Below are 19,492 nucleotides of genomic sequence, written 5' to 3'. Positions count from 1 at the left end.
TTCACCAAAATGATACTTTGCTGGTTCACCATGTATTACAATCTGTACCTGTAATCTTACTGGGTGTTTTTCTGAATTTCAATATATTAATGGATCGATTTTCTGATGTGCAATATCCGCACTAAAAGCCTCCCCAACCAGCTGTTCCCTTGATGCTTAAGATACATGGAGATAGTAATAACACTGACTCAGACCACGGTCCCAGCCTGATGTGTTTTTTAAATGAAAAATTGCCATCATTATCACTATTGCATGAACATACCCCCAAACCCAGCCCTGACCGCTCCAACCCACCCCGATCCATTCACCCTACCCCTATCCATTCACCCCACCCCAGTTCCATTCACACACCAAACCACCACTAGCCCATCCATTCACCCACCCTTCATCCATTCACCCCCCACCACTATTCATTCACTCTCCTCCCATCCATTCACCCCTCCTTCAGCCAATCACCCCCACCACAATATATTCACCCTGCTCCCATCCATTCACACCCCCAAATCATTCCCCTGCTCTCCCATCCATCCCCCTCATCCATTCACACACCCCTAATTCATTCACCCTGCTCCCATCCATTCACCCCTCATCCATCCCCCAATTCATTCACCCTGCTCTCCCATCAATCCCCAATTCATTCACCCTGCTCTCCCATCCATTTCCCCAATTCATTCACCCTGCTCCCATTCATTCACCCCTCATCCACCACCCCAATTCATTCACCCTGCTCTCCCCCTCATCCACCCCTCTCCGAATTCATTCACGCTGCTCCCATCCATTTCCCCCTCATTCACACACCCCTAATTCATTCACCCTGCTCTTCCATCATTTCTCACCCCTACCCAACCATTCACTCACCCTGCTCCCATCCATTCCCCTTTCATCCATTCACACACACACCCTAATTCATTCACCCTGCTCCCATCCATTCACCTTTCATCCATCCCCCCAAATTCATTCACCCTGCTCTCCCATCATCCCCCCCCCCATCCAAGTGTACTACAGTACCATGTGGGATGTACAGACTGTGCAATGCTACGTGATCAATACCTGATCATGTTCAAGATAACCGATGGCATCAATACTTTTGTATATATCAATACCTGATCATGTTCAAGATAACCAACAGCTTCAATACTGTTATATATATCAACACTGTCTTGATATATACATCTCCACTTCTAATAGGGTTAGTTTTATCTTCCCATGATATACAAAACTGATTCTTATAGCACGTCAAGTATATATTTACCTAGAATAACACATTTTATCACCCCTACCAAAAGTTCAGCAGTTAAGGTTTACTAAAGCATGCACTAAAGTACTTTGGTATCCTGGGTCCTATGACTTAACTACAACATGACACACTGGGGGAACAGTGGAGGTGATTAGCGAACACGTTTCCAGCAGCATCAACAATTTCTTCTCAGAGTACAAAGTAATTCCACGACATCCTCCCTCCCCAGTCTAGACCCTCCACTCTAACCTTTATGTGATAATTCCGAACAGGCGCTGATATCTGCAATGTTTGACAATTCAAAATCACCTGAAAGCCAAATTGCCCACAGCAATCAAAGGGAAAATATTTGCTTTTGGGTGTGTTGGTTTCCCCGAAGAGAGGTCAAAGCCTGCTGATGTCCCGAGCTTGGTTGACAGCGTTGGGATGGAGAGATGGGAGGACACTCCAACATGCTCGCATCACCAGACGCCACTCTAACCACGATCAAATGTTACCATTGATAAATAGCTACAGTGATCAACAAATTTAAACTTGGGTCTCCTGTAATAGCAACTGGAGTCTGGCTTGGTGGGTGATAATGTGATCCGGCTCCACTGCAGAAAGAAAAGCTAATACACTGAGCTCTGTTCCTGGTTCAATGGCTATGTTGCCTCACGCATACTTTAGCAGCTAATCAGCGTAAAAATGAGCGATCAAGATGCGATGACAACCCGGCAATTAAACAATGAATTGCTGATAAAGTTAGAAAGCGGTGTCGCACTGATGATGCTGACAAATACTGTGGTGATCATAATGTAGGCCTGGGTTTGTTTCTACTCCGCATAAGCTGGCTGCAGGTACAGGCAATTTAGTTTAGGTAGACATGTCTACAGCTGAATAAAGTGTAGACACGTCTGCAGCTGAATCTATTGGGGAGGGTCTAGTAATGGCACAGATAGACATACCTGCACCAGAATAAACTGGGAAGGGGATAGTCACAGCACAGGTAGATTTATTTTCAGCTGAATCTATTGGAGAAGGTCTAGGAATGAGCACCAAGGTAGACATATCTGCAGCTGCAACTAAATTGGTCCAGTCTGCAGCTGAATCAAGATCATGGGAGGGTCTAGTCACAGCTACAAGTAGACATCTGCTTCAAGACCAAACTTCATTTGGGAGAAAACAGCTTGTCGTAATTTTACTTTGGGTCAAACCAGACAAGATAATAATAAAACAATGACTTTTACTATCAGGATATCTGAATGTATGACTTTTAACATCAATGCCAGGTCATCTTGACCTTCATCCTGAACCTCAATGCAGAACAATGGTGAAAAACCTCACCTCAAACATTTCTCTTAACACTCAGAAATACTGAGAGTTATTATACTCCAATACTGTGGATGAAACATGTGCTATATACCGTTCTCCTTACAACTAACAAACCTATCTCATAGAGAGTTATTATACTCCAATACTGTGGATGAAACATGTGCTATATACCGTTCTCCTTACAACTAACAAACCTATCTCATAGAGAGTTATTATACTCATATACTGTGGATGAAACATGTGCTATATACCGTTCTCCTTACAACTAACAAACCTATCTCATAGAGAGTTATTATACTCCAATACTGTGGATGAAACATGTGCTATATGCCGTTCTCCTTACAACTAACAAACCTATCTCATAGAGAGTTATTATACTCCAATACTGTGGATGAAACGTGCTATATACCGTTCTCCTTACAACTAACAAACCTATCTCATAGAGAGTTATTATACTCCAATACTGTGGATGAAACATGTGCTATATACCGTTCTCCTTACAACTAACAAACCTATCTCATAGAGAGTTATTATACTCCAATACTGTGGATGAAACATGTGCTATATGCCGTTCTCCTTACAACTAACAAACCTATCTCATAGAGAGTTATTATACTCATATACTGTGGATGAAACATGTGCTATATGCGTTCTCCTTACAACTAACAAACCTATCTCATAGAGAGTTATTATACTCCAATACTGTGGATGAAACATGTGCTATATACCGTTCTCCTTACAACTAACAAACCTATCTCATAGAGAGTTATTATACTCCAATACTGTGGATGAAACATTGCTATATACCATTCTCCTTACAACTAACAAACCTATCTCATAGAGAGTTATTATACGGTTCTCCTTACAATAACAAATACTGTGGATGAAACATGCTATATACATGTGCTATATCTCCTTACAACTAACAAACCTATCTCATAGAGAGTTATTATACTCCAATACTGTGGATGAAACATGTGCTATATACCGTTCTCCTTACAACTAACAAACCTATCTCATAGAGAGTTATTATACTCATATACTGTGGATGAAACATGTGCTATATACCGTTCTCCTTACAACTAACAAACCTATCTCATAGAGAGTTATTATACTCCAATACTGTGGATGAAACATGTGCTATATACCGTTCTCCTTACAACTAACAAACCTATCTCATAGAGAGTTATTATACTCCAATACTGTGGATGAAACATGTGCTATATATATGCGTTCTCCTTACAACTAACAAACCTATCTCACAGAGAGTTATTATACTCCAATACTGAGGATGAAACATGTGCTATATGCGTTCTCCTTACAACTAACAAACCTATCTCATAGAGAGTTATTATACTCCAATACTGAGGATGAAACATGTGCTATATGCCGTTCTCCTTACAACTAACAAACCTATCTCATAGAGAGTTATTATACTCCAATACTGTGGATGAAACATGTGCTATATAACAAACCTATCCATGAGAGGTTATTTCTCCAATACTGTGGATTACAACTACAACTAACAAACCTATCTCATAGAGAGTTATTATACTCCAATACTGAGGATGAAACATGTGCTATATGCCGTTCTCCTTACAACTAACAAACCTATCTCATAGAGAGTTATTATACTCCAATACTGTGGATGAAACATGTGCTATATACGGTTCTCCTTACAACTAACAAACCTATCTCATAATCTGTAGCCAGTAGACTTGTTGACTCAAATCATTGACATTATCATTACCTTAATGAGCATGAACCTGGTTTTCTTGACACCATCAATAGAGCTTCAGTAACAACATAGAGGGACGGTGTGGGTGGGAGTGTATTGTGTGTGTGTGTGTGTGAAGTGTGTATAGAAGGAGGTACAACAGCTCAGATTCACCACTTTTGTCCAAACCAGTGGCACAGTATTGAAATCATATCTAAGTGTGTATATGTAGGGATGTCTGAAGTGGTGCAGGTCTGGACCAGAACATCCAGTGATTGACATCATGAGCACTGATGCAGGCAAATGGAATACGATCACTTACATCAACCTAGTTACCGAACCTGATCACCCAAACAAGGGGGTATGCACATTAAATGAAACCCCGAGAACAAGAAGGGTTGGTTTCTATGGTAGTCTAAGTTAACGCTCACTGTTAACACTACTGCGCATACCCCCTTGTAATACAAACCAATAATTTTGAAACTATGATCGTTAAACAACTTTTATCCTAAGTTGAATAAAATTCTGAGATTTTAATGTTCAATTGGCAAGGTAAAATTATGAGTATTCGCAATCTTAATTTCACTTTATTTGATTTACTTGTTTGTTTAAAATGAAATTCATCGGAACGTTTTTCACTGCAAACAGACTATAGTGCTGTGACGATTCATCAATACGCATCGATCCATGGACTGCCGATAAAGTGAATAGATACAAAGTTTTACATTGTCGTATATCCCGACACAATATTTCAAATGGGCCACGATACATCGATGTTTAACTTGAAATATTGCCGAATCGCAATATCTGTCAAGAAAAAAGACTTACTTTTGTTCGATGATTACAATATATATATATCTATCCATACTTATTTTCCCTTAAAAAATAAACGTTTTCTTGGAAATTCTTGCGTCAAGAACTGTGTCAGACAGCGCTCGCATGTTACATTCACAAAGTCTGTGTATAAACTTAATTATCTCGTTTTTGAATGAACATTGAACAACACTGGCGGAATTTGATGAAATACTTTAAAATGGTTTTGTTTTGATCTTAGGGTGTCTTATAGTTGGTGTTAGAATTAAAGATTTTAGTATCGTGATATGTATCGTATCTCCACCCTTATATCGGGATTCGTATCGTATCACAGCTTAAGTGCACAATACTTTGGCAATATATCATTGTGACTACAATTTTAGTATTGTTGATGTATCGTATCGCTTGTTGTATGCCAATACCAGCACTACCTATTACTTGCCTCAAGTGACAAGCATGGCTTGTTGAGGACCAATTGTAAACTTAAATCTTTACAGAGAGTGACTTAATTGAATGATTTCCTCTTAATGCTACCCATTGTGATAGTCGAATAGACTACAGGCACACCTGAACCTTCTTACAAGGTAGGCTGTATTCCATTATTCAGTGTTATGATAAAGCTTCATTACCAGCAGCTTGCTGGGAAAGTTGTAAAGAGAGCTACCTAATTATTGTTTGAAATAAATATATGCACCTTTAGTGAATGTATGCCCATGCGTCTTTTCAAGCAATGCATTTTTCAATCAGAACAAAGGGAAAGTAAATTATTTTCCATTCTTATCATTCTACTTTGTATGTGTCTAAATATGCTACTGATGGTGTCTCCACCAGGATAAAGGCAGTCTCTACCAGGGTGGGCGTAATCCCCACTAAGGTGGGGGTAATCACCAGGGGAGGGGTAATCTCCACTAGGGTTGGCGTAATCTCCACCAGGGTAGGCGTAATCTCCACTAGGGTGGGATCATCTCCACCAGGGTAGGAGTAACCTCTACCACCAGGGTGGGGGTAATCTCCACCAGGGTAGGGGTAATCTCCACCAGGATAGGGGTAATCTCCATCAGGGTGGGGGTAACGTCCACAAGGGTTGGGGTAACCTTTACTAGGGTAGGGGTAATATCCACCAGCCAGGGTAGGGATAACCTAAAACCCTGCTGTATATAACTACATTCAGCAGATGTAAAATATATATCAATAAATTAAACAGGCCACAAAGGCTGCAGACTCCCTGGTCGCCATGACAAGGACTTGAACAATCATCCACATTTTTACGACCTATGAAATTACACACCAATAGATCAATAAATAAATAAGTAATGGCACAATGCCAAGTTTAAGTTACTATGCTAAAATTATATAAGAATTTTTACTTTAACTTTAGTTTAGTCAAAACACTAATGCATGACTTGTTGACACTGGTCTCAAAGGATCGATGCAGATCACAAGAATCAAGCATGACATGAATTGTGTTTGTCGTATGTACCGTTAAATCAAATTAAATATTGTTGCATGAACACTTTACTTTTAATCTGGTTGTCATAGCAGCACAGTTTGAAACAGATGTGATTCCAGTGAAAATATATTTTGACACTATTAAGATTAATCTCTGGCACCACTACCCAACAAGCAAGTGCACCACCCAACTGTTGGGTGTTAGACCTTATTGTGCACTTGCCTGTTGGCATGTGTTGCAACACCCAACAGGCAAGTGCACAATTAGGTCTAATACCCAACAGGCAAGTTCATAATTAGGTCTAACACCTAACAGGCAAGTGCACAATTAGGTCTAACACCCAACAGGCAAGTGCACAATTAGGTCTAAGACCCAACAGGCAAGTGCACAATTAGGTCTAACACCCAACAGGCAAGTGCACAATTAGGTCTAAGACCCAACAGGCAAGTTCACAATCAGGTCTAACACCTAACAGGCAAGTGCACAAACAGGCAAGTTCACAATAGGTCTAAGACCCAACAGGCAAGTGCACAATCAGGTCTAACACCCAACAGGCAAGTGCACAATTAGGTCTAACACCCAACAGGCAAGTTCACAATAAGGTCTAACACCTAACAGGCAAGTGCACAATTAGGTCTAAGACCCAACAGGCAAGTGAACAATTAGGTCTAACACCCAACAGGCAAGTGCACAATCAGGTCTAACACCTAACAGGCAAGTGCACAATTAGGTCTAAGACCCAACACAAGTGAACAGGCATGTAACACCCAACACAATTCAGGTCTAACACCCAACAGGCAAGTGAACAATTAGGTCTAAGACCCAACAGGCAAGTCCACAATCAGGTCTAACACCCAACAGGCAAGTGCACAATTAGGTCTAACACCTAACAGGCAAGTGCACAATTAGGTCTAAGACCCAACAGGCAAGTGAACAATTATGTCTAACACCCAACAGGCAAGTTCACAATCAGGTCTAACACCCAACAGGCAAGTGAACAATTAGGTCTAACACCCAACAGGCAAGTGAACAATTATGTCTAACACCCAACAGGCAAGTGAACAATTATGTCTAACACCCAACAGGCAAGTGAACAATTATGTCTAACACCCAACAGGCATGTGTACGACCAGGTGAAACATGCCAACCATGATGAAGACACAACAACCCTTTGTCTACATCATATCACATCTGCTCCTTTGTCCATTGATTTCACATCAAACTGAAACATCATACAATTAGTAGATTTTCTTGTCTGATATTTCCCATCAGAACAATTAGAGGATCAATACAGCTATAATCAGAACCTATACACAATGGCAGCTACCATTGATTCGTCAGCCTGCACCTTACTGTAATAGCCATGTCTATATATGTCTACCTGGATGACATCAAACACGGCTAAGTACCAAGAGAGCAATACCTTCCCATACTACCTGTTTGCCTTCCTAACTTCAAACAGAATCAAGTGGGATATTTTTTATCATGCAATGTGCAGTGAAGGATAGTTTGAAGGAATGACCAGTGGGTATTTCTGCAATGTTATCACATAAGGGTGGGGGTATACGTAGGTATAGCAGAGATTCATGGAATGCTTAACCCATTCAACACCGCAGGCCGAATAATCGGCCACAACGTTATGAGTCCCCAGACACCGGAGGCCGATTAATCGGCCAGGCAGTAGTCACGTCAAAATGAGACATAATTTTAGGAACCTACCTGACTTTTGATTCATATATCAAATCTATCACATTTCACAATGTCTGAAAACACTTATTAAATTTCAATTTATCATATATTATCAGCAGAATTAAAATTATAAACTATTTTTCGCAATATTATTGAAAACAACGATTCTCGGACACATGCTTCGGCAGCGGGTCCACAATAACATTGTCAAAGAGCAAAGTAACGATGTTTCGAGGAAATTATTAAATAAATTGAATAAACTAATGAATAAAATCAACAACAGCATTCATAAAAGTTGTCAAACGTACATATAAAATTACTATTTCCATCTTTTGTGCGATCATGTAATGCAAGTCAAGTCACTGACAAGTGACATCTCGCTCTCGCCGCCTCAATCTTTCACGCCGGACACGATGTTTAATGCGAAAAATACATACATGAAGCATTTTTGTCACAGGTCATAACCTAGCACGATACGTCCAATAAGTTCCATAATTTACGTATTGGTAGCGATTTCTTGCTTAATATGTTCAGAATAGCATTATTTTACCCAAAACTTTTGTCCAAATCTAGAAGATTTCGCTTTACTGAGGACGGTATCCATTGCCGTAATATGATTGGCTGCCTTAGGTCACGGTCTGATTTTGACCAATCACAACCCTTATAGCAGACTGTGGCTTAAAAAGCCGCCATTAGAAACCAATCTTTATCCAATAAAATCGCTTCTAACAACTGTGAAAATACTCTTGGCAAGGGTACAGTGATATTGTTGATGTTCAGAGCTTTTAACGATGCCCGACATCAAACGATTTGTCACGCGCATGTTATTCATAATGAAGCTTCAAAACGGAGGTATTTTCAGTTGTTATGTCATTTTACCGAAAGGAAAGCCGCAGATATCGGAAATAGGCGACCATACATATTGTTTAAGAAATCTTTTTATAATAATTTTCTGATTACGTAAAAATGAAAATATAAAAGAAAAAAGGCACGGGCAATTTATGACATGTCACAAATGGAAAAAATCGCCATAGTTTTTGCTCCTTTCGTGGTTTATCTGGACGTTACAAATGTAAGCTTGCATTTTCATTCAAATATAAATTTATTTAAGTTGTAGTTGTATTATTTGAATAATATTATAAAAATAAACTTCATATTTATCAACAGTAGGATTAGATCTTTTAAATGGTGTATGGGATGTAGTAGCAATAACGTTTTACAAGCTTATAATTTCCTTCACAAACATAGGCTTCATCTATGACCTCAGAGTCTCTGGGAACTCGGTGTCATGGCAGTAAATGCCTCTGGTTGACTGGTGTTGAAAGAGTTAAACACTGTCTTGAAGTGTGTCTTGACTCCTGACAGTTCACACTCAGGAGTGTTCTGGTTGGCATTGTCCCTGTGCTGGATGGATTCATTAGCATGCTGCTCATACAGGGAACATTTTTCCAAGGTATCAGTTGGAGGGAACATTTGTCCTGGAATTAAGTGGAGAGAACATTTGTATTTGGGTTGAGCAGAGGGAACTTTTGTCCTTGGGTTGAGCAGAGGGAATATCGGTCCTGGGGATGAGTGGGAGTGAGCATTTGTCCCAGACAAATTGTCCTTGGGTTGAGCAGAGAGAACATCTGTCCCAGACAAAGCAGGAAGGAACATTTGTCGTGGGTTGAGCAGAGGGAACATCTGTTCCGAGGTTGAGGGGAACATTTGTCCTTGGGTTGAGCAAAGGGAAGATCTGTTCTGAGGTTGAGTGGAACATTTGTCCTTGGGTTGAGCAGAGGGAACATCTGTTCCGAGGTTGAGTCGAACATTTGCCCTTGGGTTGAGCAGAGGGAACATTTATCCAATTCTAAGCAGGAGGGAACATTTGTCCTTGTTTTGAGCAGAGGGAACGTTTGTCCTTAGGTTGAGTGGGAGTGAGCATCTGACCTGAACTTGAGTGGAACATTTGTTTTCCATTCTTGAATGGGAGTGACATTCATTCGGGTGAACATTTAGCGGGAGCCGGAGGAACATTTATTTCGTGGGGCAAAGCGGGAAGGAACATTTGTCGGGAGCGAGGGAACATTTTGTGGGAGTGGGAAGGAACATTTGTCGTGGGGCTAAGCGGGAGGGAACATTTGTCGTGGGGCTAAGCGGGAGGGAACATTTGTCGTGGGGCTAAGCGGGAGGGAACATTTGTCGTGGGGCTAAGCGGGAGGGAACATTTGTCGTGGGGCTAAGCGGGAGAGAACATTTGTTCCAGGCTAAGCGGGAGGGAACATTTGTTCCAGGCTAAGCATGAGAGCAATAAGAATGAACAGTAGGGACTGTATCAGTCCATTTGTTCTGTCACCAGTCCAGAGGCATCTGGGACTGACAGAGACGACAGGGCTGATTGTCTTCCTCCAGCCACTGTGACCCACATCCTGCTGTAGCTGCCAACTTCTCAATAAATTACAAGTCAGATAGATAAAATGAATCGCCTTTGCCTTTGTAGAACGTGCAGGGACTACTGATACAGCAAAATCTGAAGCTTCCCTGTCTGCTCAACAGGTTAAGTCAAGGTTGAATATGTTCACTCTGATGCATAACGCTTTCCCAGCCCACTTGCCTCAGAATATCTGCATACAATACCCTTCCAGCAACAGTTAGGATATCTCCTTTAGGATAGCTCATCCACCCTTACATTGAAGCTAATCGATCACTACAAACAAGAGGCCCGTATGATTACTGTAACGTGAAGCTGGTGTGACATTTAGAATATTTTACCTGACTGGCAACAACAAACCCACATAAAGACAACAGTAAACCTCTATCCCCCTACTTACAGCCAGATGTTAAACACAGAGTGAGTGAGTGAGATGAGCACGATCACCATCTTACCTGTGTGAGGTGAGGGGGTGGCAGGAGGGGTGACAAAGTTGCTGCATCGGCCGAAACAACACCTGCATCACTTCAGGAGTACAAGCTCAGCCCACCTGAGACAGGTCTCCAGTCACAGTCAATGCATTGTTACATTGAACACCAACATTATCTAAGCAAAACCCCTCAAGCAAAACCTTTTCCTTAAAACGATATTAACAGTGCGATTTTTTTATAGGAAATCTGGAGTGTCAGGTTACTTGTGGATGTCTCGAGTTCCCCTACTTTATAGGGTATCATTTAGTGTTGAAATGATCACTACTGATCTTCCAAAGTTCGTTTACCTTGTCTGACCTGGCTAGCACACGACAGAACACAGGCAAGATCGTGTCAACCATCACTTCGTAACTATCAACTACATCAAAATCACAAATATCGTTCTGTCTGCATCACCCATTGAGAAAGCAAATTAAAAGTTTTCAATTGAGTGAGCCTCTTCTTTCTGGCCGTCTCCCCATCCCACAGTGACCTGCATACTGTGGTTAAATATTTCACGCCTGACTACCCCCACACGGACAATGAAATCAAACTACCAGCGGAATACCACTACAGAGATAGCTTCTTTTCAGGACGATTAAATCCCAAACATTATCAATTCACAATCAAGTCTCTAACCTGATACGCTCAGGCATGATGCTGTTTCACCACAACACAATAGCTCCGGAGGTGAACATGAGCGGGAGGGTGGGGAGGGGGAGGGGGAGGACACACTGATAACCCCCTCTCTGAACATCACTTTCTCTGAACACATCACTGTTCCTCCCAACACGACACTGGCCCAACTCAACACATCACTACCCCCTCCTAACACATCACTACCCCTCTTAACACATCAGAATAATCTCTTAACACATCAGTATCCCTTCTTAACACATCACTGTCCCTCTCAACACATCACTGGCCCCTACCTTGAAAACATCACTACCTTCTCTCAAAACATCACTACCTTCTCTCAACACATCACTAACTTCTCTCAACACATCACTACCCGATGCTACATTTCAGTATCTTTCTCAAAACATCACACAGCATAAGCCTACATCACAACCCATCAACACATATCACACGCACACACACACCACCATCACTATCCTTCTAAACACATCACTACCCCCTCAACACATCACAATCCTTAACACATCACTATCCCCTCCAACACATCACTATCCTCCAACACATCACTCATCCCCTCCAACACATCACTACCCCTTCAACACATCACTATCCCTCTCAACACATCACTATCCCTCCAACACATCACAATCCTAACACATCATTATCCCCTCCAACACATCACAATCCTTAACACATCACTATCCCCTCCAACACATCACTATCCCCTCCCACACATCACTATCCCCTCCAACACATCACAATCCTTAACACATCACTACCCCTTTCAACACATCACTATCCACTCCAACACATCACTACCCCCTCTCAATACATCACTACCCTCAGCACATCACAACCCTCTCTTAACACATCACTCCCATTCCCCTTTCATCAGATCATTACCCTTCCCCTCAACACATCACTTCCCCTTCAACAGATCACTACCCTTCCCCCTCAACACATCACTTCCCCCCTTCAACAGATCACTACCCTTCCCCCTCAACATAACACTCCCCTTTTAACACATCACTACCCTTCCTTAACACATCTTCCCCCCTTCAACACCTCACTACTCTTCCTCCTCAACACATCACTCTCCTCTTAACACATCACTACCCTTCCTCAAACCATCACTTCTCCCCCAACACATCACTACCCTCTTAACACATCACTTCTCCCCTTCAACACATCACCCCCCCACTCATCACATCACTACATTTCCCCATCTACTGCCTTTCAAATCAACTCTAACAGCTGATTATTCAATCTTAATATGGTAAAGACATACATATCTACATAAACCCATAAATAATCCCATCATGTCAACATCACAATGACACCACCTATCTTCAAATCTTGAGGATCCCATCTAATGTCAATACTTTAAAAATATTGTCCACATTTAAGACCTTTTTGTGAAGGCATTACAATGCTGGCTGTTGTATCTATTTTTACCTCTGTGACAATGCAATCCCTACTGTAGTGTTTCCTCCTGGAGACCGGACCCATCCATCACAATGACATTGCATAACATTACCTATGCAGCATCACTGATTGGTCAGTGAAAGGGTTGTTCTCCTCCGTTTAGTGGTTCAGATTCTGGACCAGTCTGTGTCCTTGATTGACATTACCAGTGATTTATAAAGTAAGAATTCAACAGGGACCTACATTGTTTAGCCATGACAAAAGGATCAGTGTGCACTTTCATTCTCAGCTCCCTTAGAAGTATACATGTCTAAGCTGCTTGAGAGGTGATAGAAGGTTAACAGTCAAAGCCTACTGCCTCAGGAGACACTAGCTACATGTGCTTGAGGATCAAAACCCGAGTGAGTGAGTGAGTGATTGTGTGTGTGTGTGTGTGTGTGTGTGTGTGATTATGGTTTTATGCCGCTTTTAGCAATATTCCAGCAATATCACAGTGGGGGCCACCATAAATGGGCTTCATATAATGTATCCATGTGGGGAATCGAACCCAGCTCTCCAGCATGACAGGCAGACACTGTAACCCCCACATGGGTACAATGCGTGAAGTCCATTTCTTGTGTCCCGACCATGATGTTGCTTGAATATTGCTAAAAGTGGAGAAAACCACACTCACCAAAGCCCTAGAAATTTACATGTCAAGGTGTCATCCTTGACTTTGGTCCAGCTACTCTCACAATTAACAAGTAATACCACTGTAACCAGGGTTTTACACGTCACGCAAATGTGCGTCCAATACGCACAAATTTTGAGAATGGACACAATATTATTCAGTGTACCCACAACACATCTATGACTTGTGTTAAGTGTTTGTTTGTTTCTATCAGAGCAGTTACATGCATCATTTCACCCATCAGTCCACATGATCGATGATACATTCCAGGCTCTACATTATTTTCATCAAAACATACAGTTCTCTACACAGGTACTTCACAGGACCCTTATATTGCCTGCAAAGACCCTTAAACTAATAATTAGGGGTCCACAGGAGTCAAATGCTGTGAGAGTTGTTTTCGCAGGAAAACTGAGACCAATCACTAGTTAATATTCACACAAAAGTTATGAAAGAGATTGTTCAAAAAACTAATGCGACAACAATGATCAATCAATACGATGGTCGTTGAAAACCTTGAAGAAAAACTTGACGTTTCACTTCCAGTCTGTCACACGTCTTGTACGTGGCCCATACAGAAAAATTACATTAAGGGTTTTCAAACAACTGTGCTGTGATGTCACAGCCAAGGGAGATAATCACTTAACTTCACAGGCATACCACTAAAGATAACTATGACTTAATATATTTTTTCATTTCCATTTCTGTATGCCTCAGTGGTACCCACAGATAAAGGCAACCATAATCCAGAGGGAACATTTAAGACATAATTATTAATAATTAGGTGTCCCCGGGACTCCCATGTTCGAGATAAATCCCTGCTGTAACTATGTTGTACCAATAACTACACCAGTCAGCCGTCCAATAGGGAAGTGGTCACAGGCAAAGAATTTTTGGTGAACAAATGCATGTTATTGTTCTCTCGATGCAGGAAACTACACGATGTCAATGAGACAGTCATGTCCTACACCATTGTTCGGCAACATCTCTCGACAACATTATCAAATTCTTTACCTTTGACACCTCCAATACAATAGCCTTACAAAAAGCCTCATGGGTGTCACCATCAACTCATCATTTCCTTCAAGGTTACTGATGGGATTACTCAGTAATATATGACAAGATCATTCGAAATCACGTCCAGTCATCAGCAATAACAGTACCACCACCAAGAATGAAGGTCACATGCCACCTTAACAACCATCCTATCATACTGACAAGAAGTGCAGTCAAAGATCTTCACTGTCAGCAAACTAATGTTATTATTAACATCATCATTATTATTTATAGAATTATTTCCAATCAATATCTGCTCAATTCTCTTAAAAATTGAATGGTCTTTTTATTACTCATCAGATCTGTGTCCACTGACGTTTTTTTATTCTCAACTCCCTGGGGAGTGTACAACCCAAGCCGCCTGTTATGTGCTAGAATGTTAACAGTCACCACCACTATTGCCAGCATGAACCCATTCCCTGTTGGGTGAACAGAGGCATGTTCCTAACAGGCACCTGTCGGAGGGGACATGCTTCAGTGTAAGGACTGACTAGTTAAGTGATACCAAATATGGTCACCGATCAGCTACTCTCTGTAACCAACAATGCTCAACTTCACCTAATTATGAACAGGGGTGGAAATAACTTTAAAATTGCTAGTGTACTCCGGTACAGTGGCACATGTAAAATCACTTGCCCTGATAATTTTTCCACTATACCGGCCGTTTTCTTATTGATTTTTAAATAAACAACATAATTAATATTGGAAAGTCAACTGGACACCGGTACAGTGTGATATACAAATTTGCTTGCCCGACAGAAAAAAACACTAGACTCGGGCGTCGGGCAATGGGTTATTTCCACCCCTGATGACCTGTGCGATATGTACAGGTCCACATGCCGCCAAGAGATCATCACGACGACGGGATAATCTCCATACTTTGATCACTGCTAGGTCAACATCCCCCTATGGCTACTTCACACTAATGTAAAAATTATACACCATGGGTCAAAATAATGAAAAGATAATCTGCAACCAAATGTCTAGTTTGTAAGTTATGAGATTAGTTTTAAGGAGGATATCACTATGATGAGGATACCATCTCTGCTCACATTCAAGAAGCCATTACCCTATGCTAGCAAACTACAACACATAAGTATGGATTCAAATAATGGAGAAGAAGAAAAACAAATACAGGCTTTTATATAGGGAAAACTACATTTCAAAACTGAGATATGAAATAAAGCTATGTTCCCGATATGTAGACCTGGTCCTTTATAGACCTACTACAGCGATCTCACAGCCCTCCTACAGCCCTTCCCACTTCTATCACCTGTGCACAATTCACATAAAAGTCGTTGTTATTCAGGGCAGGAGACAAATGACTGTGTCTCCACCAGGAATGTAAGGATGCCATTAGTAGTGACAGTTTTAAATCTTTTCAGATATCTGGCTGCTGGTAGGCCACAGCAATACATCAGCCCAACTGACACGTGGTGGATGCAGGCGAAATAATAATAACAACAGGCATCATGTCTTATGATTACTCGGATATATTCCTAGGAGGCTAAATATACTACTCAAAGAACATAAAGAACACCATATTACTATCCAAGATATTTTTATGGATTAAACTTCTTTGTAATTTTACACCAAATATAAAAATATCTTGGACATCAATGTACAACTTCTAAATGCCACTGAAAGACACCATATTACGACATATTTCAATAGTTAATCATGCCAGGCTAGGCACAGTAATATGAAAGAATTGGGTGTTTTTTAACTTCTTTTGGTCAGCATGCTTCAATAATGTGTTTGTTGTTTATCGAAGGAAATATAGTACAATACTACATGATTCAAAAAATTAACAAATATTTGTGTGTTTGGAGTATATATCAATCCTTCAAGTTTTGGATACTTCTTCCTAGTCATTTTGTACATGTTACACTCTAAAACTGAAAAAGCTATTATAAATCACCTGCATATTCGGTGAATCGAACCGTATTCCTTCATGAATTCAATTTATGAATAATAACTAAAATGAAATATACATGAATTGTTAATAAAGAGAGTTTTTTACTTGAATTTGTCATTGATCATAGTAAGATTTGCAAAAATGGTCGATATCCAAGCCAAGGAGGAAAATACAGTGAACAGTTCTTGAGATATCTCGCTGACAAGCTTAACATGCAGCTTAACATGCTGAAATCTTCAGAGTGTTCAGACCAAAATCGACTGGGCCCTGCGCCTTCCCTAGATAAAGCTTGGTGTTGAATATGAAGAAAATCCAGTGAACGGTTCTTGAAATATCTCGCTGACAAGGGTAAAACGTTAAAGTCCCCTTGTGACCTTGAAATGAAGGTCAAGGTCACCAAACCTGACTGGGACCTTTCTTTTACTGTGATGAACTTGGGTACCAAATATGAAAAGAATCCAGTCAACGGTTCTTAAGATATTCCAATTCGTACGTACTGACGTACGGACCTACGGACAGATGGAGCCTAATACTATATCCCCCGCTTCGCGTTAAACGCGCGGCGGGGGATAATAATTATTTTGTTGTTATTTCACTATACATGTTGACTAAAACATCAACCAAAGACATGTTATGGCATTACTGAAAAATTCCTAATCGTTTTGATATATTCATGGTTGTATCGTATTCACCTGATTCATGGCAGCCTCACTGGATTTTGTCAAAACTACATTGCTCTGTCCCTTCAAGCTATCCTTGTGCTAGGAATACTAAACACTCTATTCTTTAACACAGACTTAACCTCAATATAGTCTAGCACAGACTCACAACTGCCAAAGCTTCAAGTCAAAATGAAAAGATCACAGCATAGAACAAAGCATGGCCAACCATCAATGTTATAATCTTGCATACAATGCCATGTCACTGTTGAACAGATTGTTATTCAGACATCTACTTCATGTAACATCAGTGAGTGGGTGAGTGACTTCAGTTTTACGCCACTTTTGCAATATTCCAGCAATATCATGGCGAGGGGCACCAGAAATGGTCTTCACAAATTGTACCCATCTGGGCAATAGAACCCGAGTCTTCGGCGTGATGAGTGACTGCTTTAACCACTGAGCTACCCCATCACTCGGCAACATTGGTGTAATCATCATTTACATCATGCCATTACCAGCAGCAAGATGCTGCCATTAGTGCAGCAAGGTGCTGCCATTACCAGCAGCAAGATGCTGCCATTAGTGCAGCAAGGTGCTGCCATTAGTGAGTGAGTGAGTGAGTTGCTGTTCATGTCTAAACAGTATTCCTAAGTGAGGGTACAGTATTCCCTCAAATAAGGATATTGCTGTCAAACCAATAAGCATAACTAGGATTTGAACCCATGATCATGACTCTGGGCTGACATTTGTGCAAGTGTATGTGGTTTGAAGCCAAAGCCAACAATATTTCATTTTGTCACTTCTCTGAAGCCACTAAACTAGCTGTCACAGAGCCTTGCCACTACATCCAATTTGGTTGCCTCTGAGGACCAGTAGGATGATGCTGAGAACTTATCTTAACTCAACTATGTGTAATTAAATCAAACTGACCTTGGTTTTTTACTTCAGCGAACTCATGATTGTACTCGTCGAGTGTCTCCCGTAGCTGCTTGTTTTCCAGTTCAAGGTCCTGGGCCCGCTGTGCCTTCTTCTGGATCTGCAGTGCGTGGTCCAGCACCGGAACTGGGTCTGATAGGGCAGAGCAGAACGTGTAGGACAAAGCAGAATGTGTAGGATAGAGCAGAAGTATGACTGATGTACAGGAACATGGAGTCTCATAGAACAGAGAGGAACATGTAGGTCTGATCTACAGGGACACAGAAAAGGGGTCTCATAGAACAGAGAGGAACATGTAGGTCTGATGTACACGGACACACAGAAGGGGTCTTGTAGGACAGAGCAGAACACGTAGGCCTGATCTACAGGGACACAGAAAAGGGGTCTCATAGGACAGAGCGGAACATGTAGGTCTGATGTACAGGGACACACAGAAGGGGTCTTGTAGGACAGAACGGAACATGTAGGAGGTCTGATGTACAGGGACACACAGAAGGGTCTCATAGGACAGAGCGGAACATGTAGGTCTGATGTACAGGGACACACAGAAGGGGTCTTGTAGGACAGAGCGGAACATGTAGGTCTGATGTACAGGGACACACAGAAGGGGTCTTGTAGGACAGAGCAGAACATGTAGGTCTGATCTACAGGGACACACAGAAAGGGGTCTCATAGGAAAGAGTGGAACATGTAGGTCTGATGTACAGGGGACACACAGAAGGGGTCTCATAGGACAGAAGCGGAACATGTAGGTCTGATGTACAGGGACACACAGAAGGGGTCTAGGACAGAGCGGAACATGTAGGTCTGATAGGACAGAAGAGCTCATAGGACAGAGCACATGTAGGTCTGATGTACAGGGACACACAGAAGGGTCTTGTAGGACAGACAGAACATGTAGGTCTGATGTACAGGGACACACAGAAGAGGTCTTGTAGGACAGAGCAGAACATGTAGGTCTGATGTACAGGGACACACAGAAGGGGTCTTGTAGGACAGAGCAGAACATGTAGGTCTGATGTACAGGGACACACAGAAAAGGGGTCTCATAGGACAGAGCGGAACATGTAGGTCTGATGTACAGGG

The 19,492-nt window shown here is 41.4% G+C and overlaps 1 protein-coding gene across 1 annotated transcript in view; it reads right to left on the bottom strand.

The window, feature by feature from the left end:
• LOC124283059 (homeobox protein cut-like 1) overlaps positions 1-19,492 on the bottom strand; it is a 126,562-nt gene that overhangs the window by 69,497 nt on the left and 37,573 nt on the right. The window contains 1 exon segment of the mRNA XM_046719079.1: positions 18,401-18,538. Within this exon segment, the coding sequence (XP_046575035.1) occupies positions 18,401-18,538 (138 nt within the window).

The sequence above is a fragment of the Haliotis rubra genome, unplaced genomic scaffold (genome assembly GCF_003918875.1).
Source record: "Haliotis rubra isolate DU_JTF1 unplaced genomic scaffold, ASM391887v1 Scf309, whole genome shotgun sequence".
Lineage (NCBI taxonomy): Eukaryota > Metazoa > Mollusca > Gastropoda > Lepetellida > Haliotidae > Haliotis > Haliotis rubra.
This window is presented reverse-complemented; position numbering and strand designations above follow the sequence as displayed.